The 23,712-nt window shown below is 38.1% G+C and overlaps 1 protein-coding gene across 4 annotated transcripts in view; it reads right to left on the bottom strand.

Annotated features, from left to right (window-relative positions):
• LOC139813341 (WD repeat-containing protein 47) overlaps positions 1–23,712 on the bottom strand; it is a 61,083-nt gene that overhangs the window by 14,757 nt on the left and 22,614 nt on the right. For all 4 annotated transcript variants that reach the window (XM_071778819.1, XM_071778820.1, XM_071778821.1 and 1 more), the window contains exons 5-6: positions 22,679–22,789; positions 22,237–22,312 (exon numbers count right to left, since the gene is read on the bottom strand). In XM_071778819.1, coding sequence (XP_071634920.1) covers positions 22,237–22,312; positions 22,679–22,789 — 187 coding nt within the window. The remainder of the gene's footprint in view (positions 1–22,236; positions 22,313–22,678; positions 22,790–23,712) is intronic.

Below are 23,712 nucleotides of genomic sequence, written 5' to 3'. Positions count from 1 at the left end.
TGCATAGCTCGTCTGTGTAAGCTACTCAAGCGGATATTCCTCGAAACAATTAAACGCGACTTTATTTATTTCCGTTCTGTGAGCAAAGATGAATTCCACGGAACACTTTCTTCGACCGACATTCACGATTGCGACAGACGCGAGAAAAAGTGACTTGTCCCCATGTTGAATCAAAACGCCAAGTTCCGGAATTGTATAATTGGCAACGAGGTGAGTGTGAAATGAATGTCGCGACGTGGTTTCTCCTTGAAACGAGCATTTTGTAAACTCATGGACGATTATAATTCTATTATTGCGTACCAGATGATATTGCTAATTCAGTTTAGAACGCAAGAAGCGGCACGTTTCCGGAATTAAGAGCGTAAGAGTCGCGGATTGTGCAACCGGTCGGTCACCCAGACCAGATTAGCAAACTCACTGATCTGTAAATCTCAGTCTGAAAGTCGTTCTAGCAATTTACGTGTGTGCGAAATTGTGCATTAGTCACGTAGTTAAACACATAATACGGGGAGACACCGCGATAACTTGCACGAAAAATTATATCGAGAATGAATGGCCTGTCGCTCAGTGACTTACGAGATGACGCAAATAGAGTCACTAATTGCTTTTATAAGCTATTATTAAACAAGAAAATGTACATAAAAGTTTCATACACAAAAGAGATAAAATGATATTACATATGTTGGACATCAAAAAGCGCCGACAAGTTAATTAATAAAATTAATGAAAACGTTTAATCAATTACTTATAGAAGGGACTTAACACAGTTTTTAAAAATGTTTTAACTCGTGATATAGCAAAATATTTCTATTACATATAAAAGGATATGCGCGTATAATAAGCAATGTATTAAATATTTATTGCGAGATTTTTACTTGATACGTATAACCCTTTCGACAATACAATCAAAAATTATTATTTTGCGCAAAGAAAATCTCTCATATTCCTTCCTTAAGAAAAGTCCGCTTATAAGAATCTCAACACACCATATAGCTACCGCGTCGCCTCCCCGACTTGTCGCTCCTATTCTCCTCGGATTTCCTGCAGATTTTGCCGACTCTCTCGAAGGTGTTCAGCGCGCGTTCCTCCGTATCAACATCCAGGAGATTCTCCATAGACTTGCGAACCTGCCGACAAACGTTCACGCCCTTAGGGCTGTTCCGCTGCAAATGGTTGCCATTCTCGTCGTGATAATCGTCCCACTCGCCCATCTCGCTCCTGACATCCTCTAGAGACCTGGTTCTACCGACGGCACACGTGCAAGGTGGCATGCTCCTGGTAAGGCCGCCCGAGCTCTTAGCTCGTCCTCTCGGCCGTTCCATCAGCATCATGCCAGGTGGTGGCATCGCCACCGGCGATACTTGAAGCGGTGACATCGCTTGCGGCGGAGGTGGCATGGCATTTCTGTATAACGGGGCCAGGTAGTAGTAGTCCCGCGATTTGTTGGGATTCGCGGTAATCCTTGGAGCGGGCACGTAATTGTAGTCGGGGATGTGAGGGGTTATCCATTGGGCCAAAGTATCTAAGGGCACGGGTCGATAGCAATAGGACGGCGCTCGGTTGTTTCTGTACATCGGCGGCCAAGGTCGGTGCTGCTTTAGATCGAAACGGGGATCCATACGTGGATCCAGCACTCGGATGTCACCCATCGTAAATTGTGATCTGTATTGCTCCTTATACTAGATTTTGGAGCCAATTACTTTAAGATCGGTTGAGATATACTGTCATATTTCCTCAACTAATTTCTTGGTCAGAAAATACGCTTTATTAAATAGGTATGCTCTGTAATTATATTTCAATATATATTTTGTATATCTTAATATAGATATTAATTGTTTTTGTAAAATATTAAAGTTTTTCTTTAATGGTCTTTTCAGTCGAAATAATTATATGATTTTCTTCTCAAGTAAATCTAATATCCTTTAAGGAACCGGCTGCTGGAATAATTTTCTTACGTGACAAACGATTATCACGTTTGATTATTTCAACAATTATTGATTGTTGAAAACTTTGGAAAAATCGTTAACAATTCGACGATAATGACGTTGTCAAAGATCAATGTCGTTGAAAGTGGTGTTTGATGATCGCGCACTTAGAGAGTTTAGCACGCTCGGTCGGGTAATAGTAATAGAGAGATTCTGGATTAGAAACGTTTCTCGTGGAACGACGATGAAGCGAGGATCGATAGAAAAGTTCGATCATGCGCGACGAGAAATTTCGGTTGATTTTCACTACTGTTCCGGTGTCCCTCCGGGGAATTCGCGGCGAGTCTCCAACGAAAAGAAAGATCACTTTCAAATTTGATTCGACACCTCACTTCACTATCGGACGGACTTGTCAATTTTCTAAGTTGTCACCGAAGGTTCTGTCATTTTGACTCAATATCGTGCTCTTTTCGATCGTCGCTCTCGGATCTCAATCTCCTAGCTTTTCTTCTGCAAAATTTACCGAGGAACACCGTAATTTCCGTCACACTCGAGAAACACTTGAGGCGATCGAAAAACGCGGATCGCGAGCTATCGCGGCCCGTGCTCAGCTGGGTACGACGAAGGAGTGCGTAGACTACGTTCTCGCCGAGCCACTATGGTCCGTTGAGAAACGACCCACTTCTCCTCGTCCGAACGCGAAAAGACTTCGTCTCTCCTACCACCGCGAAACTCATCCCCCTTTCTTTCGCGCGTATCGTGCGAAGCGAGAGTAGTTCGCGGTTCCGTTTGGGGGGAAGATTGCTCGGATCTTAAATAACTCGTTGTCAAATAATGTTGATTTATGGATTTCGTCACACTCGCTAGAATAGGATAAAATGTAGTATGTTTTCAACATAGATAGAAAAGGTTGGGAAAGCAAGTAAACTTATAATATTTGCCATAATGCAAATGAATCATTTTCATAAGTACCAGAATTTTAATAAAAATTCTAATAAATAAAGACTTTTTTAATTTATTTATCTACTCTGTAATATTATATTTCGATTTATTCACTGTACCCCTTCCACAATTTAGGAATACCGGTCATTACATGGTGCAATATAACAGAAAATAATAGTTAATGAGAAAACATCTGCAGCTACAAAACTCTATAGAACAGCTCCATATAAGTGAAATTTAATTTAGTGTAAATTGCCACATTGATGTAACAAAGATATAAAATTGAAGTTAAAATACTAGAATAATTATATCAACAATTATGGCGTGAAGAACAATGGTGATTGCATGATAGTCTCGCAATATGCGTGTGATCTCATTTAAAAGAATCAGCGAAGGATATCTTCGTTAGAAACGTAGCATGTAAAGATCACGCAATAGAAATAGAATTCTGAAAAGGACTGCAGAGGTAGAGACGCTTTGTTACAGAAATGCAAGCATTGGCACTTAAAAGAATGTAGAATTTTCTTCAAAACTTCAAGATAGACGGAATATGAACTTTCCATGTGAAAATTTAGAATCTTAATCCTGTTCCATCAAAACTCACAAGATCTTCAAGATCAATTTTCGAGATCTGCGAACCGAGGAAAGAGATAATCGCATCCATCGGGAGAGTTTGACGTACATGACGGATGAAAAAAAAAACACAGAAAGAGGAGCAACGGCAACATTCGTTTTCTATCCTCTCTCGCTTTCACTGCGCCATCATCTTTTCCAGCGACAACCACCGGGGCCCATCCGCTCGTATTAATCTTGTTTCGAGATAGAAATCGCGTCATTATTCGCAGGAAGTGAGAACGAAGGTGGGCGTCGAGAACCGACGTGTCGGCTCGATCGTTTTCATATCGCGAAACGCGTTGCCTCCGCGAATTCAATCGCGAATTGTGTCGCAACAATTCTCAATGTGCGTCAGGACGGAATTGAAGGTTGCTGCAGAGCTGTGGCAAAGAACACAGAAAACACATGCATAACAGCATGATAGTTGATGCTGTTTTTCCTTTTTAGTCTGTCCTTCGGACTTAGGCGGCTGCGAATACGTGCGTGTTTCAAGATTTTTATTTAGATTTGTAAGTACTTCAATTGATACGCTTGAATTTTGTTTTTGATGTAGAAAGAGATTAAGAGAAGACTATATACGGGTACATTTTAAATTTTGTTTCAGAAAAATCGAAGAATTTCTCCATACACAAAAAATAAATATTAATATCATTTACATAAGCTATTTATCAAGTAACAAGCAACAGATAAATTATTCTTGTGTTTTTTTATGAAGATTTCTAGATGAAAACGAACTTTCTATCATTTTTACCGTTTTATAGCTATGAATATGAATGAAGTAAACCTGAGTATTATTAATAGCATAGCTAGTATCTATTCGTACTACTAGTATAGCTAGTTTCGATTAATTATGGGTAGTTTTATTCTCAATTCCAAAATTTTTTAATCATCCATGCATAAATTTGTTTTCATATACAAATATTATATTTTACATAATTGTTCTTTTATAGACAGTAATTATGTTCGTTTATTGTGCGCGCACGCATGAGATCATTTTCTTTATATTTAAAAGTTCTTTATTCACGCAAGAATGCATAAGTATGTAAAATTAAGAGCATATATATTTGAGAAAAAAAATGTGAAAAGAGAAATTAGTTTATATCTATTTATTTATTAACAATGTGTGTGGAGTACAGATGCGCACTACTTATTTCCAAGGCGTTGCGACGAATCATATATAACTCGTTTATCCTTGCAGCAGCACCGTATATGGCCCGTTGCACTTTCTTACATTGTGATCGATGCCGTTAACAGCCAGGAGTTAAATCGATATTATCACATGTGTTTTACAAATTTCTTCGGTCGACTGATTTTACGAGCGTTCTGCGTATATCGCGCGAATGGATTTATCCCGACGACTGATCCGGGCAATATGTATATTTTCGTCGCGGCACAAATTACCGGATCTCGCGTCTCGAGAGAGGAGCCTTTCAGATAAACGCGAGTAAGAGTTTATGTGATTCATGGCATGATTCTCGGATATGGATGATGACTTTACAGCTTAAAGATAATGTTGTTTATTGTATATATGCATAATTTCACTTGAACACTTTTCCTAATTTTATTTCTCACAATACTAATTTTTATTATATACTGATTTATTAATATTATATGAGAAAAATCGCTTTTTAAATAAAGAAAAACATGCTTTCTGTTGATATTGAAAAATTGGAGATATCTTTTTGGTTAAAATTATGCCGTGCGAGATCCATTGTCACTACGGGGCTTAGTTACTTAGTAGCATTGATACTCATAGACCCACGCCTCTGGCGCGCATTCTTTGAAGAGAAAAAGATGTCATGTGTTTTCTTCAACGCGGGACGCCGCGCCGCCCTGTCATACGATCACGCCAGTTTAATTTTCCCATTGCTGCTTTCTCCGATACGCTCGATGTGCGGCAATCTTCCACTATTTTTCTTTCCGGTCTCTCTTCCTTTTTCGCGCCGCGGCATCATCAGTCGCTGATGGCGCGTACACGCGAAATTTCCTTTCGCCGCGGTAATTAGATAATTACGCACGCGCTCGTAAATCGTCATTCGAGTAATCATCAACCGATTATTAACCGTGTTTTGCGCGTCGCTTCAATTTCACTTGCGTTCTCAGAAAAAAATACGAATATATAATACTCGTTGATTATATACCGAGAACGAAAGTGGTTCGATCCTTTCGCCGTGTTCAAATCAAAAGTCACTCGAACAAGATCATCAATGCAACAGATAAAATCAGGTCTAATAATATCTTAACTAATCAGAAGAATAAAGCAATCCTGGCACTACAAGTAATCTAATAAGTGATAATACCTACAGCGACTAATATGTGATATAAAGTCCTTATTCATTAATATACAATTACAATTTTCTACAGTTAGGTATATTAATTCGACATTGAACGTTTCGCCTGTGTGACATAATGTATTATATAATGTTTCTCAACTGAGAAACTTTAATTTGTTTAGATTCTATGTGAACCGGAATTGAATTTGACGAATAACCGCGAGATACAAATGTTACGAATGAATTTCTCCAGATGGACACTCGAATCAATTGACACAAAAATCACGGAAAATAGACCGCGAAGCATATAATCGACGCGAGACGTCGATGCGTCACCTTCGCAGGACATCTGCGTTTTAGAGAAAGTATCGCGCGACACAAAAAGTAAATTGCCGTGATCCGGTGGCATGAGCACACGCAATTTATCTCAACTTGCGAAAAGAGGATAGGGCCTTTCGGATATCTTTTTGTCACCGCGTCGATCTTTGGGCAATTATCATGGTCGGCCGCCGTTAGAAACGCTCGTTCTGCAGTGACGTTGGGTCGTCGCGTGCGAGCGTCGATGGCGGACTATCGCGCGTCGCTATTAAAATGGCGATGGCTCTCTATGTGGGATGTAGATCGCGAGAAAACGAAATCTGGAGCAGGCGTTTGTTTGGGAGACAACGGCGGCAGATTATCTCATGACGAAACCGAGGGTGATTTACACGAACCGCGAAAGAGTTCATCTGATTAGGTGAAAGATTACCACCTTGGAAATTGGAACGTAATAGCGAAAGGAAGACGATCCGCATCGTTAAATGGATATCGCATTATTAAAAACGTAACAGACGATATTAGCAATATTAGCATAATGTGTTATTAATAGGTATTAACTACTGAATATTAATTACTTTCTTAACGAATAATATACTTATACGTTAAAATGTCATTCCGAATTTAATTTTTTTAGCACAAAAATGACAATTTACAATCTATAATAAAAGAAGACTAATAACTTCAATAAATATCTTCCTTTTGTTCAGTTTAAAAACTTAATTTTTGAATTCTAATAATATTGTCTTCTCGTGTAGAAAAAATATAATCGCATTCCTTTACACGACTGAAGAGAAAAGGTCATTGGTTAAATATTAGTGCGTCTACGTAATGCCTACACGTGTCCAATACGATTTCTTCTTCCTCAAAAGGAAAACGTCATGACTTGCGAGAGCGCATCGACAAGAAATGTTGTCGAGGTCAAAGTTATCGCAGAAACAGGCACACATTGACCGAGTTTTCGGTACCGGAATTACCAGCTACCAAATTCCTACTTCAATTCGCGCAATGATTTTGCATTATACAGCTGTCAGCCCACATGAAGAATACATTTTGTTTTTTCTCACGGTCCACATTCGCTTCTTTTCCTTATCCATCAAACTTGATTCACATCTTCATTATCATGGATCTTGGAAAGTTATTTGTATTGGAGGTGAATTGTATAATTCTACCTGATGATCAGTCCTTATTTCTTGCGATCCGGTGGCTACTATCGCGAGCGCGAATGAAAAATTATTTTATTTGCGCGTGACAGAGCAATCGGATTGACCTTTTCATTTTGAAAAGTTAATCGATGGCTGATACTTGCAGTTGAGAAACAACTTACCGGCTCTAACTCATTGCGCACCGCGCGAATAGAATTCGACGTGCTGCACTCGTACGCGCGCACCTTCTTATCCGAGAAGCCGCGCTTGCAGCGTGAGAAAAAAAAAGAAGCGCGACCAGTTTTCTTGTAAAACCGCTTGCGTAATGCTTGCGTATTGCGACCAACCGCGACTTCTTTCGTTCGGAGGTTCAGAGCGGAGTTCGGAGCGGAAACGAAAAATGTAATGCCGAGTATGACCGGATTGCCGGCGTATCGTGTACCGTTAAAAATACTAATAACAGGTTGACTGGTGCCTGTCACGAAAACGGGCAACGCGATAACCGGCATAACGAAGTATAAACCGTACATTACCATTTACCAAGTATACACGCGCCACGTTGCAATTATCATACGTCCTGTCTTGATACGTGGACCATGACTTAAGCCGCCGCTGACGGATTGTACCGAAAATAAAAAATATCGAAAGCGATATCTCGGCATAAAAAGCGGAAGGATAGAGGTTTCACACGCTCGGTTCACGCGATGGTTCAAAATCAGAATGTTTCCAACGAAGTTGATATGACGTTAATTATTGCTGCGTTGATATAATACGTATAAATCATTGTACTTACAAATTTAATTTTTAATTATACTGTATACTTAAAATGTGGATAATATTATAATTTACATTAATGAAAGAGATAAATAATTTTCATTTTGCTGGCTAATTAAATTAATGTGTTGCTTTCTAACTAAATTAACGTTAGCCTTTTTTTTTAATCTCCGAATAATGAAAAGGTTATTAATTATAAATAATTAATAAAATTGTAAACAACATATATTTATGGATATTAAGCGATAATCACTGAGGATAAATGATAAGTATAGTATTTGGCTTAATCTTCTCTTACGTCACTTCAATTAAATGAAAACTTGAATTCCGTTAAATTTCTGATCTGTCATTAAGTGTCTTAAATTAATTTACAGCATACACGAACATTGCGGTGTATCGCGTTTTCACAAATTACGAACATCACGATTGAGAGAAAAAATCGCGCCGGTTTGCGGCAATCACAAGAAATTTACAAGAAAGTGGATTACAAGCATTAGATGCGCCTGGTCGAGCTTGCATCCATCAGCGCGAAGATTGCGACCCAGATTTTCTCGACAATTTAGCTGTTCGGCCACGTTTTGAGTAGAAAGTAGAATTTTCAATTTGCTTTTCTTCTTATGAATGACAAGAAAAACTCGGGTTTATTAAGGCGTGTTTAATTATCGCAAAATTAAAAATTAAAATTAAATACCAAAAAAAGAAGAAAAAGAAAGACCGTCATATACCGATAACACAGAACCCGTCAGTGAGATAGGAGAAGTCTTGATCAAGGATCGTCGAGGTAGAGACTGGTGAAATCGTTTACCATCAACCTTCTGGTACATTCACCGAGCTAACATAGGTTTCTGTTTTATCCACGTTAAAGTGTGGTGTTTGTCACATCCGGTGTATTACATATAAAAAAAACCTGGTAGTTTAAAAAAAACGTTAAAAAAAAGAAGCAGTTGAAATGATTCAGATATACTTGAAGATATGCTCTTTTAAAAGATATATTAATAAGTGATACCAAAGATTTCAAAATACAATTTTTTAAATTTTTCTCATAAAATACATTTTCATTTGCAAAAGTTAAACAATTTCAAAATTATGAATTATAATTTTTTTCTTAAAGAAAACATGATTCGAGAAGCAGTATTTTTAAGACACACTTACTGATGTTTTAAGAGAATTACAATGTTAATAAGAGGATTTTATTTTATATATATATACTTATTTGTATTCAAGACATTACACTCGTATATCAAGATGTTATATCCGTGAACTTGAAATTTTTGCAGACGCTCGCATAGTCATCGCCGCGCTTTTTATTATTCACCAACGTCAAAGTATAATTGGCATCATCATCATTCAAATGCGCGATTACCGTTTTGATGCCGCCTACAAATGGGAGACAATAATCGTTTCGGCGGCAACAAGCGGATGATGGACTATGACATCGTTAGCAATGTAAATTATCTCGTTTTCTGCGCGTGTAATATATTCCAAAGAGAAGCGATATTCAATTTACGATTGATAACGCAATTAGATACTCTAAAGCGTGTATAGAAACTGTATTAGAAGTAATCTGGATCCCGTAATTTGCAATCGCAATTTTAAGAACGTTTGCAGATCGTGATTGTACCAATCTCGATTCTCATCTTTATTTCAAAATAAATTTGAGAATAGAGGAGATACGTTCGCGTCCTCTAAAAAAACGACTAGAATATTATTGTGCTTGAGAAGCAGAAATATAATGAAGTATACTTGAGAAGATAAAAAAAACTCAGAAAGAAAACGAATATTCATAGGCGTTGTCGGCCACGTCGGCGAGCAAAGGTGCAATGACGACCCACGCGGATCACACCATACATGGAAATCCGACTGACCAAGTTATTACTGATGACGAAAGAGGGATAACCTGCGCGTCTAATTTTAGAGTACGAGAAAAATACCGATCGTTGCAAAAACATGTTTGCTCTGGTAAGCCTCATATTAAGTCAATTACTGTGTAATCGTTATTTCCATCTGCCAGCTTGACAACTAATTGACATTCGGTTACATAATTCCATTAGTATCCGCAAGACGTTTCAACGCTTCATTTAAATCTGAAAGCCCGGCGCGGCGTTACGATGCAATATATGAAAGAGAGATGCGCTAAAGTTGGTTTTACGAAACTAAAAACAAAACGTCGAACCACAAGCATCTCTCGAAGAAACGATAGATGTGTTCGTTCCGAATGATTGAATAAGGTTTTATCGTCGTAAATGTCAACCATTTCACTTGGCAAAGAAAATGTTCGCCACGGATCATGGTCATAGCAGAATACAGTTTGTGGTACCGATAAAAAGGTCATGTGCCAAGGTAGAGACGAAGAAAGGAACGCTCGATTTCACTGAAATGCAGGATAAAGAGGACGGTGATTACATAGAGGACTTTCACCAAATTAGCAAACATTTTGCGTCGTGTAGGTCTCCCGGTATAATGTTTCGAAAAGTATCGGAGACTATACGTGACGCGAGCTCGAGATCTCACGCTTTCCCGGAACAGTTTTGCACACATTGCAAGATTGTTCATCAGATTACAAATAATCGAAACTATACGTTCAAGATAAATTTACACATATTAATATAAATTATTATATAAAATTTAATTTTAATTATAACATTAGAGTATTACTATTTAATGAATCATATTAATATTTAACAAAGAGCTTTTAAAAACTTTTAACGGCGAAATCAATTAATACTATGAAACTCTAGCATGAGTGGACGATAATTTGATAAGTCTAATTTGCACGTTAATAACGCTGATAAAACATTCTTTTATTAATTGAAATCACAGCCGGCAGTAACCACGCAAAAATCTTTTCTAGAGTTAATTAGTGGCGTTGAGTACCGCATGAATTTGAACGAACATTTAATAGAGCCTTATTGACGTGTGCTTCATTTAATCTTAATTATGTTGTTAAATTAGCCGTTAATTCCGTTAATAAAAGCCAGGGAATACTACAATAAGAGAAATACGAAAAACTATTAATCTTCAAAGAAATTATAAGATAGACACGTAAAAGACTTGTGATATTCTTTCGATCATTTACACCTACATTTTCTTATAATTTGTTCCTGATAAGATATGTGTATATGCGAAAGTCTCAAATAAGTTTCCTCACCTGAAACTCCAAAGAATCCATCGCACCATCTGAGAGAGATTCGTAACCGATTCGATTCTTCCGCACGAAATACGGAAGAAACTTTTTCTCAAAACACGGTAGTCCTCGCATGACGATTGAAAGAAGTGATGCTCTTCGAGGTCGGTTTTGCAAGGTCACAATTGAGATTTTCGGAAATTAACACCAGCAGTAGATATAGATACCCGCCTAGCCTAGACTGTCTGGCTGACAATAGCAGAGTGAATGACCCTGCCTACTTGAACCGATTGGAACGTGGATCCAAGTCTTCGGTCTTAAAGACTCGCGAGCGCAGTCCCCCGGATATTCCGGGCGATCGAGAAGATCGACTTTCCATTTCTATAGATCCAATCCCGGATCACTTTCGAAAATTTCCAAAAATCTGAATCCACAAAGACTACCGTAGATATTTGTATATATAATTCTGTACAAATTTTCGTATCGATTGAAAAATTGTGTATAATTTTTGTAGTAGAAAAATTTCAAGCTGTCTAATAAATAACTTTTACTTTACGTGAAAGAAACCGCCATCTTGAGTATCCTGTACCTATCTTCTTCACAAATAATTTAAAGTGCTTTTCCATGTTCCTGTTAGATCATCCGCTATCAGTGCTGCACGATACGTGCAGCACTTTTGAGTCATCGAAGTTGAAAATTAACATGTAAAATAGAGTAATTTTTACGACCAATTCATTGCAAAATTATTACGATTTACCTAGCTGTTTACTTCCGGCCAGTATTTGTTATGCGTATAAGAGAAAACATATTGCACTACCGCGGATGGACGTGCGTGACACACGAAGTATCCTTTCGTAGGTCAATTTTGGCTAGTTTGTGCGCCAATAAGAGTCAATTTTTCATAACGGTACCGAAACTGGCGATCGGTCAATCATCTTGGATGTCGTCGTACCGTGAGACGGAACGGTTCCGGAGCCGTGTGACACGCGGGAAATCGCGCGTGCTCGTCGACCGTGAAGCTGCATGTAGGTAAAGCGCATCGCTCACGAAACACGAAACACACGTGCGGCACAGACCGGATTGAGGAATTTCGATATCCCGCGTGGTACAGCAACGATAAAAATATGCACTAGCCGAATGAAAAAACTCAACCTTCTTTCTCTTTGTATGAGCTTAATATAATGATTATCAATATATCAGGAATATTCAAGAAGAACACCAAAAAAATTAATTTCAGATCTACTTGAAAAACCAAAGTTGCTTAATATTTCGAATTGAGCAATAAGTGTAATAGTGGTGATAAATGAATCCATTTAATATTTTTTACAATACCACACAAAGATATTAAAAGAATGAAAAAGCAAGAATCTTTATCTTGTATAGTGCATAACTTGAAAAACTTATATTTCTTGACAAAGTTTACTTAGGTATCATAGATTTTTTTTAGCATTGCTATATCAATGGGTAAATTCATGTATATGCAAAAAGTCACTCATGTATATGCAGCGTCGCAGATATATAAGTTCACAATGAACTAATATAATGATGTAATAAGCTACTTTTAAATTCTCGTGTTCGAAAGACCATATCGAGCGCACCGACGTGGATCGTGTGTATACAACCGTAATTCTCGCGTTATATAGAAAAACCGAGCGTCCACAGAGGAAGGAAGCGAGGGAGAGGGATAAGGGGGAGTCTGTCCGCAAAAATGTGAATTATCGCTGGAGCGAGCGCGTAGGCTTAACCGCTCAGGGCCGAACGCTGTGCGTAGGTTGCACCTGCGAGGAACTTGTTTCAGGAAATGCTCGGGATCCATTGCCTACAGGGCAAACAGCCGGAGAACGCAGGTTACGCCGTAATAATGCAAGAGCTAACGTATATTTGCCGGAAAAAGTTGAAATTATAAAATATGTCTCTCTTATCTAGTATAATTTATCAAACATATCAGAATATCATGAGAGTAAGATTCTGTGCAGGCTTTAATTCCTTCTTTTATAATATAATAATGTATATTAAATAAAAACTAATTAATTGTAAAGAATAAGATTTTTTTCTTTATCAAAATGAGATTATTTCAGTAAAATTTTAATTCTAGCGCATAGTTCTTCCTAATTGTGCACCTAATAAATTATACAACGTGACAAATGTTCGTGCAATATGCTAATTTTAGGTTTATTTTTAAAGATTTCAGCGATTATTGTGCATAAATATATATAATATATATATATATATATATATATATATATAAAAGACTTGAGTGGATGGAAGCATTGTCGTATCCCCTATCTGCAGTGCGACGCTATCACAACATTTTGATGACTAACACTGCGTGACACTTTCATACCATGCAAGGCACGTCGATGACGTAACCACGTATCGGAAGTGTGTTTGTTCCCCTCAGTGTTACGTGGAATCAATCAACTTAACAATAAAAGTCATTCAGTATCGTGAAGCATCTTATCAGAAAAAAAAACACTTAAATAGAGCTATTTAAAAAATGCAGTATAATTTTAGTCGGGAAGGCAAGCAAGAATTAAAATCGGTATAATATTGATGAGTCCACAGTTAGATATTATAAACAAATAAAAATGATTTCATAATGCCTTATTCGTGATGGCAATGGCACGAAGTATATTTTTTCATTTTATAAAAATGCAAATTGAAATTACGAAATAAATTTTATCAGTTCCGAAATTACATCGCAAATTTAGCGAATCTATTGCGTCATGAAATGCCTCTAATCATGGGATCAGTTTGCAAAACCCTGTAGGTTAGATTTTCTAACATTTTTTCACGGACTCCAATTGTCGAAGAGCGGGTTACACGGCGTAACTGTGTTCCGGTAGATACATACCGCAATCTAATATTTAGCGTACACATTAACGGATCCTGAGGTTTTCCCACGCGTCAGCGCGAGTCACTCGTGTGTGTAGGATCGCCTAACAAGGACCGATAAATTTTTACTCGCTCTCGTGCAGCAATCCAGTCAGGTAAGTCAGCCTCCGGCTGACAAACCGACGTATTTTCCTGTCGCTCGTGGCATGAGAATGGAAAATAATGCGAGACAATTCGCGCAACGTAGATACGAACGTTGTAAAAGTGCTTTTTACATCCTACAGATAACAAATATTTCTAACTTTATTACGAGAATAATAATCTACTCATGTGACAAGTCTTTTTCACGTGGACATGTTTGCCGATCGACTTTTTCATAATCATTATCTATATAACCGCGCTATAAAAGCGATATTACCGCATAGCTTACTCAGCTCTTCTACTTATCGATGGCATCATCAGCGGCCTTTCACATGATCTCTCTCTCTTTCTCTCTCTGGAAGTAAACAGAACTCGTTACCTGATCGGTACCACCGCCGTAGCTTCCTTCCTCCCAAATCGGATCGTCCCATCCGCCCGAGGAGCCTGAGGAGCCTCTGCGACCTGGATCCCACGAGTTTCTCTTCAGGTTATCCAAGGAATCCGTGGAGAGTCTCCTCCGGTCATACGAGCCACGTCTGCCACTAGAAAGCGGCATCGCCAACTTGCCATCGGGCCTTCTCAGGCTATCCGAGATTGAACTTGTCGTCGATGACGGATCGCCGCTCAAGGTCACGTTCAGGTGGCTCCTCAAATTCCCGCTGGAGCCGGCGAGGCAGCTCTTCAGGTTCCCGTTGGAGTAGCTGCGCGTCTTCAGATCCCCGTTCGACGTGCTCAGCCCGGTCCTGAGGCTCGCGCGGGGGTCCGCGGAGGTAGCGAAGAGGCTGGCCAAATTCGGAGCAGCGTCGCGCCGCGTTGTCGCCGGTCGCTGAAGATTCGTCATCGACTTCGCCACGTAATCCCGTCGCAACGGCGAGTTGTAGCTCGATAAGGTGTCCTTCCTGAGACAGCCCATGGAGCGGCCTATGGGGTCTCTTCGTAAAGGCAATCCGCCGATCGTGTTCGAAAAAAGATCCTTCCTGGTGTTGTTGATAGCGCTCATAGATGATCCCAAGGGATTCTTTCTCAGGGTACTGGGAAAGGTCGAGGGGTGCAGTTCTCTCTTGGGCGGCGACATCGGTATATTCAGCGATCCTCTTCCGGTGGGAGACGTGCCGGTGTAACTATAATAGTCGTGACGTCCAAAAGAATCTTTCTTGTTTGCGTGATACAGACTACCGACCGATCCTCTGCGATTCCAACAGTTCTCTTTCGCGTGCTTGCCGTGTATCTCGCAACATTTGTCGATCTTAATCTCGTGCTTGATTAATTCAGGATTGTTCTGCAGTTGCTCCAGTTTAACGTCCCTGAAGAGCTCCTCGAGGCGACGTATGGCCGCTTGCTGGTGTGCCGATGACATTGTGAGATTACGATGAGGAAATATTTTCTCTCGAAATAAATGTGAAATCAATTGGAGATCACGGAATCCTCTCCGAATTTTCCGGACCTTCTCGATAAAAATGTCTAGTATTCGACCTTGCAGGTATACAATTTCCACGCTTCGCTCATACACCACATAATTGCTTTCCAGGTACTTATGTAGGAATTCGTCCGTTCAGATTGTCTCGCTTGGTGACTTTTACGGCTACCAGGATGTTAATTAGCTCGCAAAAACACTCCTCGACCCCGATGTAAGTCAAGACGGAAGATATTTCGTCTTGGTCTTATTGTTCATCGACCATATATTCCGTCATAATATGATAATGCTTCTGTATTCCCGTAACAATAATAATCTTCTGAATGCCTTAGAACATTATTCGGTACTGACGAAAAATCCTCCACGCTTTGTTTTGTAGATTCTCGAAATTTTTCCAACCACATGCACTTTTGCTAAGTTCTATTGTTATATTTCAGCGAGTTTCAGCGGCGCACTCACGTATTTATACGTTTTTATAGTGACAAAAAAATGCTCTATTTTATATGTAGAGAATTGTTAACAATTACGTAGCATCACGTAGATTTCATATAGATGGTGTCACAAGATAGATTTAATTTGCAGTATACCAACGTCCGTTCGATATACAATTATGTACTCACAAGACCACGTGAAGGGACTGGCGATCTTCGATTCTACCTTCGCGGCTCGTTAAGCAACCGGCGTATGTGCAACGTGGTGGGAGTGCGATCGTAACTATATGAAAACGCGTGTGCGTCGTAACACACGTCTGATGAGGTACTGGAGTACCGCGGTACGCGCGAGACCCGGTGCCTCGAAGGAGCTCTCCGCCATGCGGTGATCCCCACCAGACCGGTGTGCCATTCGTTCAAAGCCGAAGTATCCATATTAGGTCAAACCTTATGGGTTTGTCACGCAAAACTGCGAGGGAACCGTCGATATGACCTTGGCACGTCGCGGAATCAGGTCGCCAACGAAGGCGCGCTTCATGACTATGGGGTCCAGTTACCATCTTGATAAACGCCGATGCGCGATACACATGCATGCGCATCACTAGCGAACTCTGCGCTAACGCATCAAAACGCGATATTTCCTTCTTCACGACAGACGTAATAAATCAAAAAAGTCTTAAAGAGATCGTTCTGTCAAATCCATCTTTTTACAGGGAGAAACAAATACTAAGTATGTTCGCAAAAATACGATTTTGTAAAGCTCGTCAAAGGCCACACAATAAATTTCTTTGTGGAAATATTTTTAGATCTGTACGTATAAAGTGTTGTGTGTTTCAGAATCTTTATAATCCTTAACAACCGATTATGTTAATCCGCCGATCTATCAATCTATCGATCTATATCAATTGGAGAACAAATGATTATAGAGCAATTATTTTTTAAATGTTTAGATAATGTTCAGAGCGAGGTCAGGTAGATAAAAAGTAGATAAATGAAATCGGAAAAAAAAAGAAATAAATTTATACTAAACGTAGTGCAATTATGAACGTCAGCATTTATCTTCGTACCTAATTATCACGTAATCAATCAAATGTTAAGGATAAATTCATAATTGTAGTAGACATAAGATATATCACACACGGCGGAATAAAAAACAAATCACAATTTTTAAATTTTGAGATGACTCAAACTGGTTTAAACATCTCTAAACGAGATTTTGTTGTAGCGTCGAATCTCGATGTGCAAGAAAAAACATTTCCATTGCAGATTGTTGCGAACTAGAATGGCAAGTGACTCATTCCTCAGCCTATGTAAATTATGCTTTTACCGCATTATGCTTTTAAGGAATAGTGTTATTTTTTCTCTTAAAATACAGATATACATTGTAGGAATATCATAAATTGAAATAAAAATTAAATAAATTAAAATCAAATTATAAAACATGATCTGAGTTTGGCGAAGAAACGTATATGAAAGTAAAGCGGAAACTAAAAAGAGAGAAATTAAATTAATTTCGAACAATATATCAAATTTCTTTTTGTAATTCTGCTAATTTCACTTAAATGATGATCATTTGCATTATTTTCTTCTTTATATAACAATCTCGACGAAATATATGTTTTCGAAACATCCGCAATAGCATTATACTTTCACTGATTGTGAGTAAAATGACTTTTGAGTTCACTGAGGAACACAAAAAGATTCCTTTACATAAGATACATCATTAAACATGAACGCAATAATTAATACGTTCATACTAAAGCATTTTTTATTTGTGACAGTGTGATCGTAATTGGCGCCATCTACTCCTGATTACCGGGAAGGCAGAAGAAGGATTTGCGAGCATGGTATCTGGTGAACGGAAACGTTCTTTCGTGCAGTCAACGAGATGGAGCCGCAATTGCGTTACACTTCATAGAGACGACACAGATTGCGGCGAGTGTATTTGTGTCCTACCACATATATCGCAATCATGCAAATATGTATATAATTTCTGTAAATAAAGACTACAATGCACCCAAAATTACATTTACACAATCTCCTAAGATCAAATTATGTTTTCTTAAGCATTATACTAAAGCATTATATTAAAGCGAATTAGAGCGAATTGTATTAATAACTATATAATTTGCTCCAAAAGAGGGACGATAATTTAACTGATTATACTGGTTAATTAAAATTGCTACAAATGTTATGATCGCATTAGTCGTAACTAATGTAAATATTTTAGCTCTGTCATAATTTTATAATATTAGAACACCACAAGCGGACATTATGCTATTTATTTTCTGATGCCATGTATTTTTCAATAGATTACACAGTCGAAAGCATAATTTACTTATAAATTTATTTAAACTTTAATTTTAAAATTTTAGATCTTAAATTAAAAAAAAAATTATCTTAAATTTTATAAACTTCTGATAAATTAAAAAAAATTTCTTTAAATTTGATTTAAAATTTAATTAATAAATAATAATCCTCTATGCTTATTAACATTTATTGGTAAATTTATGCATTATTAACTCACCCAATGTATAAACCGTCAAAACATGTAATGACAACCGCTCACAATACGAAGTAACATCGAAATGAGCAATTAGCATTACTACAGCAATTAGATGCGAATATCCCTTGAGTCTCTTTTTAAAAAATGGAATCGGTATAAATATCTTGTGCTAAAGATTAAATATAATTTATAATTAAGATATATGTGTATAGGCACGTTTGTTTAATGCCGTAATTCGATTTTCTCGGAGCATGTTGCTAAATATCACGATGACATGATGCGGCGCGGACCTTCGAGAGCAGAATCATCGTGAAGTAGCGCCACGATCATAAAATTTTATCGCGACTGTTGGTCGGTTGCAAGTCACGTATTGTCAGAAGGAAACGCGCGTGCATGTATTCGCCACGGGTTATCGAGTTACCCGGCTTCTCTTTGACACCTACACGAAGAAGCAGTGGCCTATTCCGGTTCACCTTGACGATCGAAGATAAATAACGACTTCGTTCCGCGTGCTGGAAAGGGTATACTCCCTCTTGAAAAAGCGATACATTCGCAATACCGGTGTCGCGTTGTGAACCGAACGTGAGTTGACGTTATCACAATTACGAGTATTATGTCTCGCTGCCTCTGTCAGCGGTTGTCAAATCCGTTTTGAAGGATCTCAAAGCTTTGATTGGGCTAACTTGTCTAACTTGGTTCGATTCGACCTCCCACCGTGCAACTGTCGGCGACCATGAAGTAGCTTCTACGTAATTCTCTCGGATGAGTGGATGACGGTAGAGCGTAATGCGTCGAAAAATCTCGGAAGGGCACTCACGCGATAACACCGTTTCTGTCAATAACGCGATGCTTCCTCCAATTGTGCGCAACAGCGAGATGATAATATCGGCGCTCTTGTGCGACGTAATTTACATGCCACAGCTACGTCACAGCACGGTATAATTTAACATCGAACGAGAATGGACATTAGAATTTCGAGTGTAGGCGTAGATCTCATCGAATTCTTGCCGCTGCAGTCGTAAAACATTAATCGCTTATTGGCGTCTAAAAACATTATCTTAATTAACGTCTAAAAACATTATATTGACGATTATTAGATAATCGTAATAAATTTGACAAAATAATATCATCGAAATTTGTTAAAATAATCTACAAAGAGAATTATCGTAGAAATTTGATGCTAAATGTTTCGCAATTATTAAATAAGTATAATAGAGATAATCTCGTCGTTAAATTTTCACCAAGAGAAACTGCTCTCTCGCAGCTGTTGACTTTATTAATACGAAAATCAAACGTACCGCTGTCATCGTGTTTATGGCCTTTAGATGCGCACGATTGCGAATGTAGAACGCGGATGGATATTCGCGAGGTATGTCAACATGAACTTTCATAGCCGATCTGCAATTCGCTAAATAGCACAAAGACAAACGGGTGAAACTGGAGAGCCGGTAAGCTACAGCGTCGCCGGCACACTTACGCGGTAACGCAACATTTCGATCTTCAGTCGCAGTTGTACAGTTTCCGCGCTGCTCTAACAGTTTTTTATACTGCGCCGTTGTTGCCGACGATGTATCGCGAATGAAAGATAACAAAGGTGCGTATAACTGTACCAAGCCCTCTCTCAGTAAGTATGTGACAAATAAGCGGCCAATAAACGTACATTAAAACGGGTATCGTAACATGTCGTTGCGAAGTTTAGGAAATCAGCGATCATATCGGGATCTCTATAAAACGCGTTTACTGCGATTACCCACACCTAGCTGACGTCACGGCACTTCCGCGAAATTATTGTATTGCATAATGCAAGCGTGTCAATAACGAGGCCACTGAATCCAAAGCAGTGATATTTTTTTTGCACGAGAATAAGCATTTCGATTCTTATCATTTGACATCGTTTTAATCGCAGCAGTTTTTTTATATCAACACAATTAATAATAAAAATAAGTCAATCTATGTCGTTTAAATCAAATTAAGTCATAAAGCTCATGTTTCGTTTATATATTGCATTATTTTAGTTTGACAATTGATTAAAAAATTTTCTTGTTGAAAGTTTAAAATTATTAAGTATAAATAATTTCTAAACTAGCTTTCCATATGAATTCTTCAGAGTCATGCTCTGTATATGTGGTTAGGATTAAGCAGACACGAAATGCGAAATACGGAAGCCAGAAATGATGCAAGGACAGAATGTAATAAATAAAGACCAACTACTAATAATAAGTCATCACTGTTTAACATTATTTCCTTCAAACGGCACGTTTGCGTAACTAAATAGTCGAATTTCGCGGACACATTGGTATCACCTGTTTATTTGTCACTTCTGTCCGTGGTAAACGAGCCACCATTCGACTCTTTTCATCGTTGTAACATTTCCGCCGTCGAGGACAGAAAAGGTAATTGACATGCAAATTTTCGGCTACCACCGCGCCGGTCACTATTGTTGTACTATCCGGCGCGGAAACGCGTAATTTCGTATTGCATGTGAACATTGATCACGAGTGCCGTGAATCTCTAAATTTTATAAAAAGAAAATTTTACGTAATAAACCATATAGCATTAGAACTTTAACACTATGTTGTATACAGATTTTCAATAAAATAAAATAAATAAAAAATCACTCAAATAAATGTGTGGTTAGTTACTAATTAATTGAAAAAAGTCATCGGTATCTGATATAAAAGAACGTTTTAAAAAAAATGAGCAGATGAGCAATGTATAACGAAAGATATAAGAAGAAAGATCAATCGAGTCCAGCAAAAGGGCATACGGAAGATTGTCCCATAGTTAATTGGCAATTGAGGCAATTACCGTTTAATTGACAATTTCTTGATTAGCCAAGACTAATCAATAACGAAGAGAATTAAGCCAAAAATGTAGAGAGCCAATCAGCGAAAATAAAAGACTTATATAAATTTTATTACGGTATGGATATATAATCGTATAAATTGTGAAACGAATTTTAATGTATAATTTATCAATAACGTGCATTCATGAAAAAAATATATTTATATAATTTGCTAGAAAAATACTAAATCATAAACTTAAATTTCTATTTTCTGGCGTATCTATGTTAGTATACGAATTAATGTGTGTTTAATCAGATTTATGAAGCGTGATATATTTATGTTCAGTAATTTCAATATGTTAAACAAAATTGAATTATACATTGGGCAGTTTTCACTCATATAAGTTTACATAGCCTACATACATTCCGTTGGCTTTATCGACGCATTTGTCTTTTATATTGAACATTACTTTCTTACTTGGCGTAAAAATGGCGCGGTAACAATCTTAAAATCACCTCTGAATTACACCGGAAGAGATGTAGAGAGAGATATCGATCGGTTTTATGTGCCTGCTATCTCGATCGATTCGCGGAAAATGTGGGAAGGCCGGTTTCTCCGACGGCGAATTACGGACGACACTATAAACGTGTTATAGGTTTTATGTCAAAGCCTATAGGAAATACGGAAAGACGGATAGAAAGTACGTTCTGTACGCTGTACTACGTAGTGGCAAGTCAACGTGCAATTTTTTTACGATGGGACAACGGACACATTGCCATAGACACGGTAATAAAATGACAGTATGATTTAGAGGAGTACGTCGAAGTTCATGATTTACGCTACGGTTATGTGATAACCGAATGACATACTGTCGTATTAAATAACGCAGCGCACGAGTGTGCGTAAACGTAATATTACGATCTTGTAAAAAAAGAAAGCAGCCGGAGATTCGTGGGCATAAAATAGACAGCGACGCTAAAACATGATAGAATATTTCAAAATTCACTTACCTTCGGTTTGATGACGTCGTAATGTCCTTCCGAGACCCTTGAATCATAAATGCCACTTGACACCGAGTTTTGCCTCCTGCAAACGACAAAATACACGATCAATTTAAGTATGTCATGTTGTGAAAATAAAGATCATGAATTTTTTGGAAAAGATAAAAATGTACGCAAATAAAAACATACAAATGTATATAATAACAAAGGAGAATATGTGCGTGTGTAAAAATTAATTATGTTTGTCAATTTAAAGAATATCTCTAAAGAAACAAGGAATTGAAGGAGATTTGATGGTTAGATGGTCGGAGAAAGAAAATCATTCCGACGCTAAATGTTATCGATATTAAATGACGCAATACCGAGAGAGCCATAAATTTTCGCGTATCTTCGTATCTTTCGCAGTGGGATTATCGGGGAATTTATACACGATGCGACTCGAGGAACTTACGCGACTGGATCCGATCCATTGATCGTAGGCTTCGGCGACTGGATTCCAGACCGGACAGGTGCACTCGTGTGAACGGGAGAAGGTCCTTTGCTTCCCAAAGGCTGCTTTATTCTGCAAATGTCAGAATGGACGCGAACGATAATTTTCAACGGCAATCAAGTTGCGCCGCTATTCACACGCGATCGTAAATTCTCTTAAAGTACGAGGAATTTATGATTGTGAAGGTATTAGTTTCGTCACACGCGATATCATCTGTCGTTTATTAATCTCTCATTTCCGTTGATATTTCCAGCCAGTAATCTCACTATTAAGCCGGCGTAAATCCAACTATCTATTGCACGTTATACGCAATAACTTTGTAGAGTTGCGTAAAACACATCTGAATCTAACAATAAGAAGCACGGGATCTAAAATTAATCTTTTTATAAGCAAAAGTTTAGAAAAAAGTAATTCTTGTTAGAACTACTTTATATTACAAGTAATTTAGTCGTTTCCGCTTCTAAGAAATTTTCTCTATCGAATTATTACAAATAATTCATGATATCCTGTTTTTAAGTGTCTACTCTTTTTCGCTTCTAAAGAATAGACCTAGGAATTAGCCATGACCGCGATTTTCATGCAGAAACAGAAATAAAGTCTGAGAAGTCGCGAGACCTCTCAACCCGAGCCATTACTCAAGTGAGACATGATTTATCGGGGATTCGTTATCACCCTCCGAGTTCCAACGCGGGAAAACGAGAAGTTGGACCATCTTGACCTCCGCGAACTCAGACTCGCGGGTCTTCGTGGCATAAACAGCGGATTAAGTGTCTTTTTAAATGTAATCTCAAGTGATGTGCGATGTGCATCATAAACAACATGTAATAATTCGCAAGATGCATTATCTCTCTCATAAGACTTGATGTATGTAAAATTTCTAAAGTATTTCAATTTTCCCGAAGTCTCCTGGACCTCAACTGCGAATCGACGTAATCGTTCAGTCAAAAGTGGACCAGTTTCATATAGTGGCATTTGGTCGCGAAGGAGCTGTTAGT

This window comes from Temnothorax longispinosus, chromosome 5, assembly GCF_030848805.1.
Source record: "Temnothorax longispinosus isolate EJ_2023e chromosome 5, Tlon_JGU_v1, whole genome shotgun sequence".
NCBI classification, from domain to species: domain Eukaryota; kingdom Metazoa; phylum Arthropoda; class Insecta; order Hymenoptera; family Formicidae; genus Temnothorax; species Temnothorax longispinosus.
Note: the sequence above shows the minus strand (reverse complement) of the source record. Positions and strands in the feature narration are given on the sequence as shown.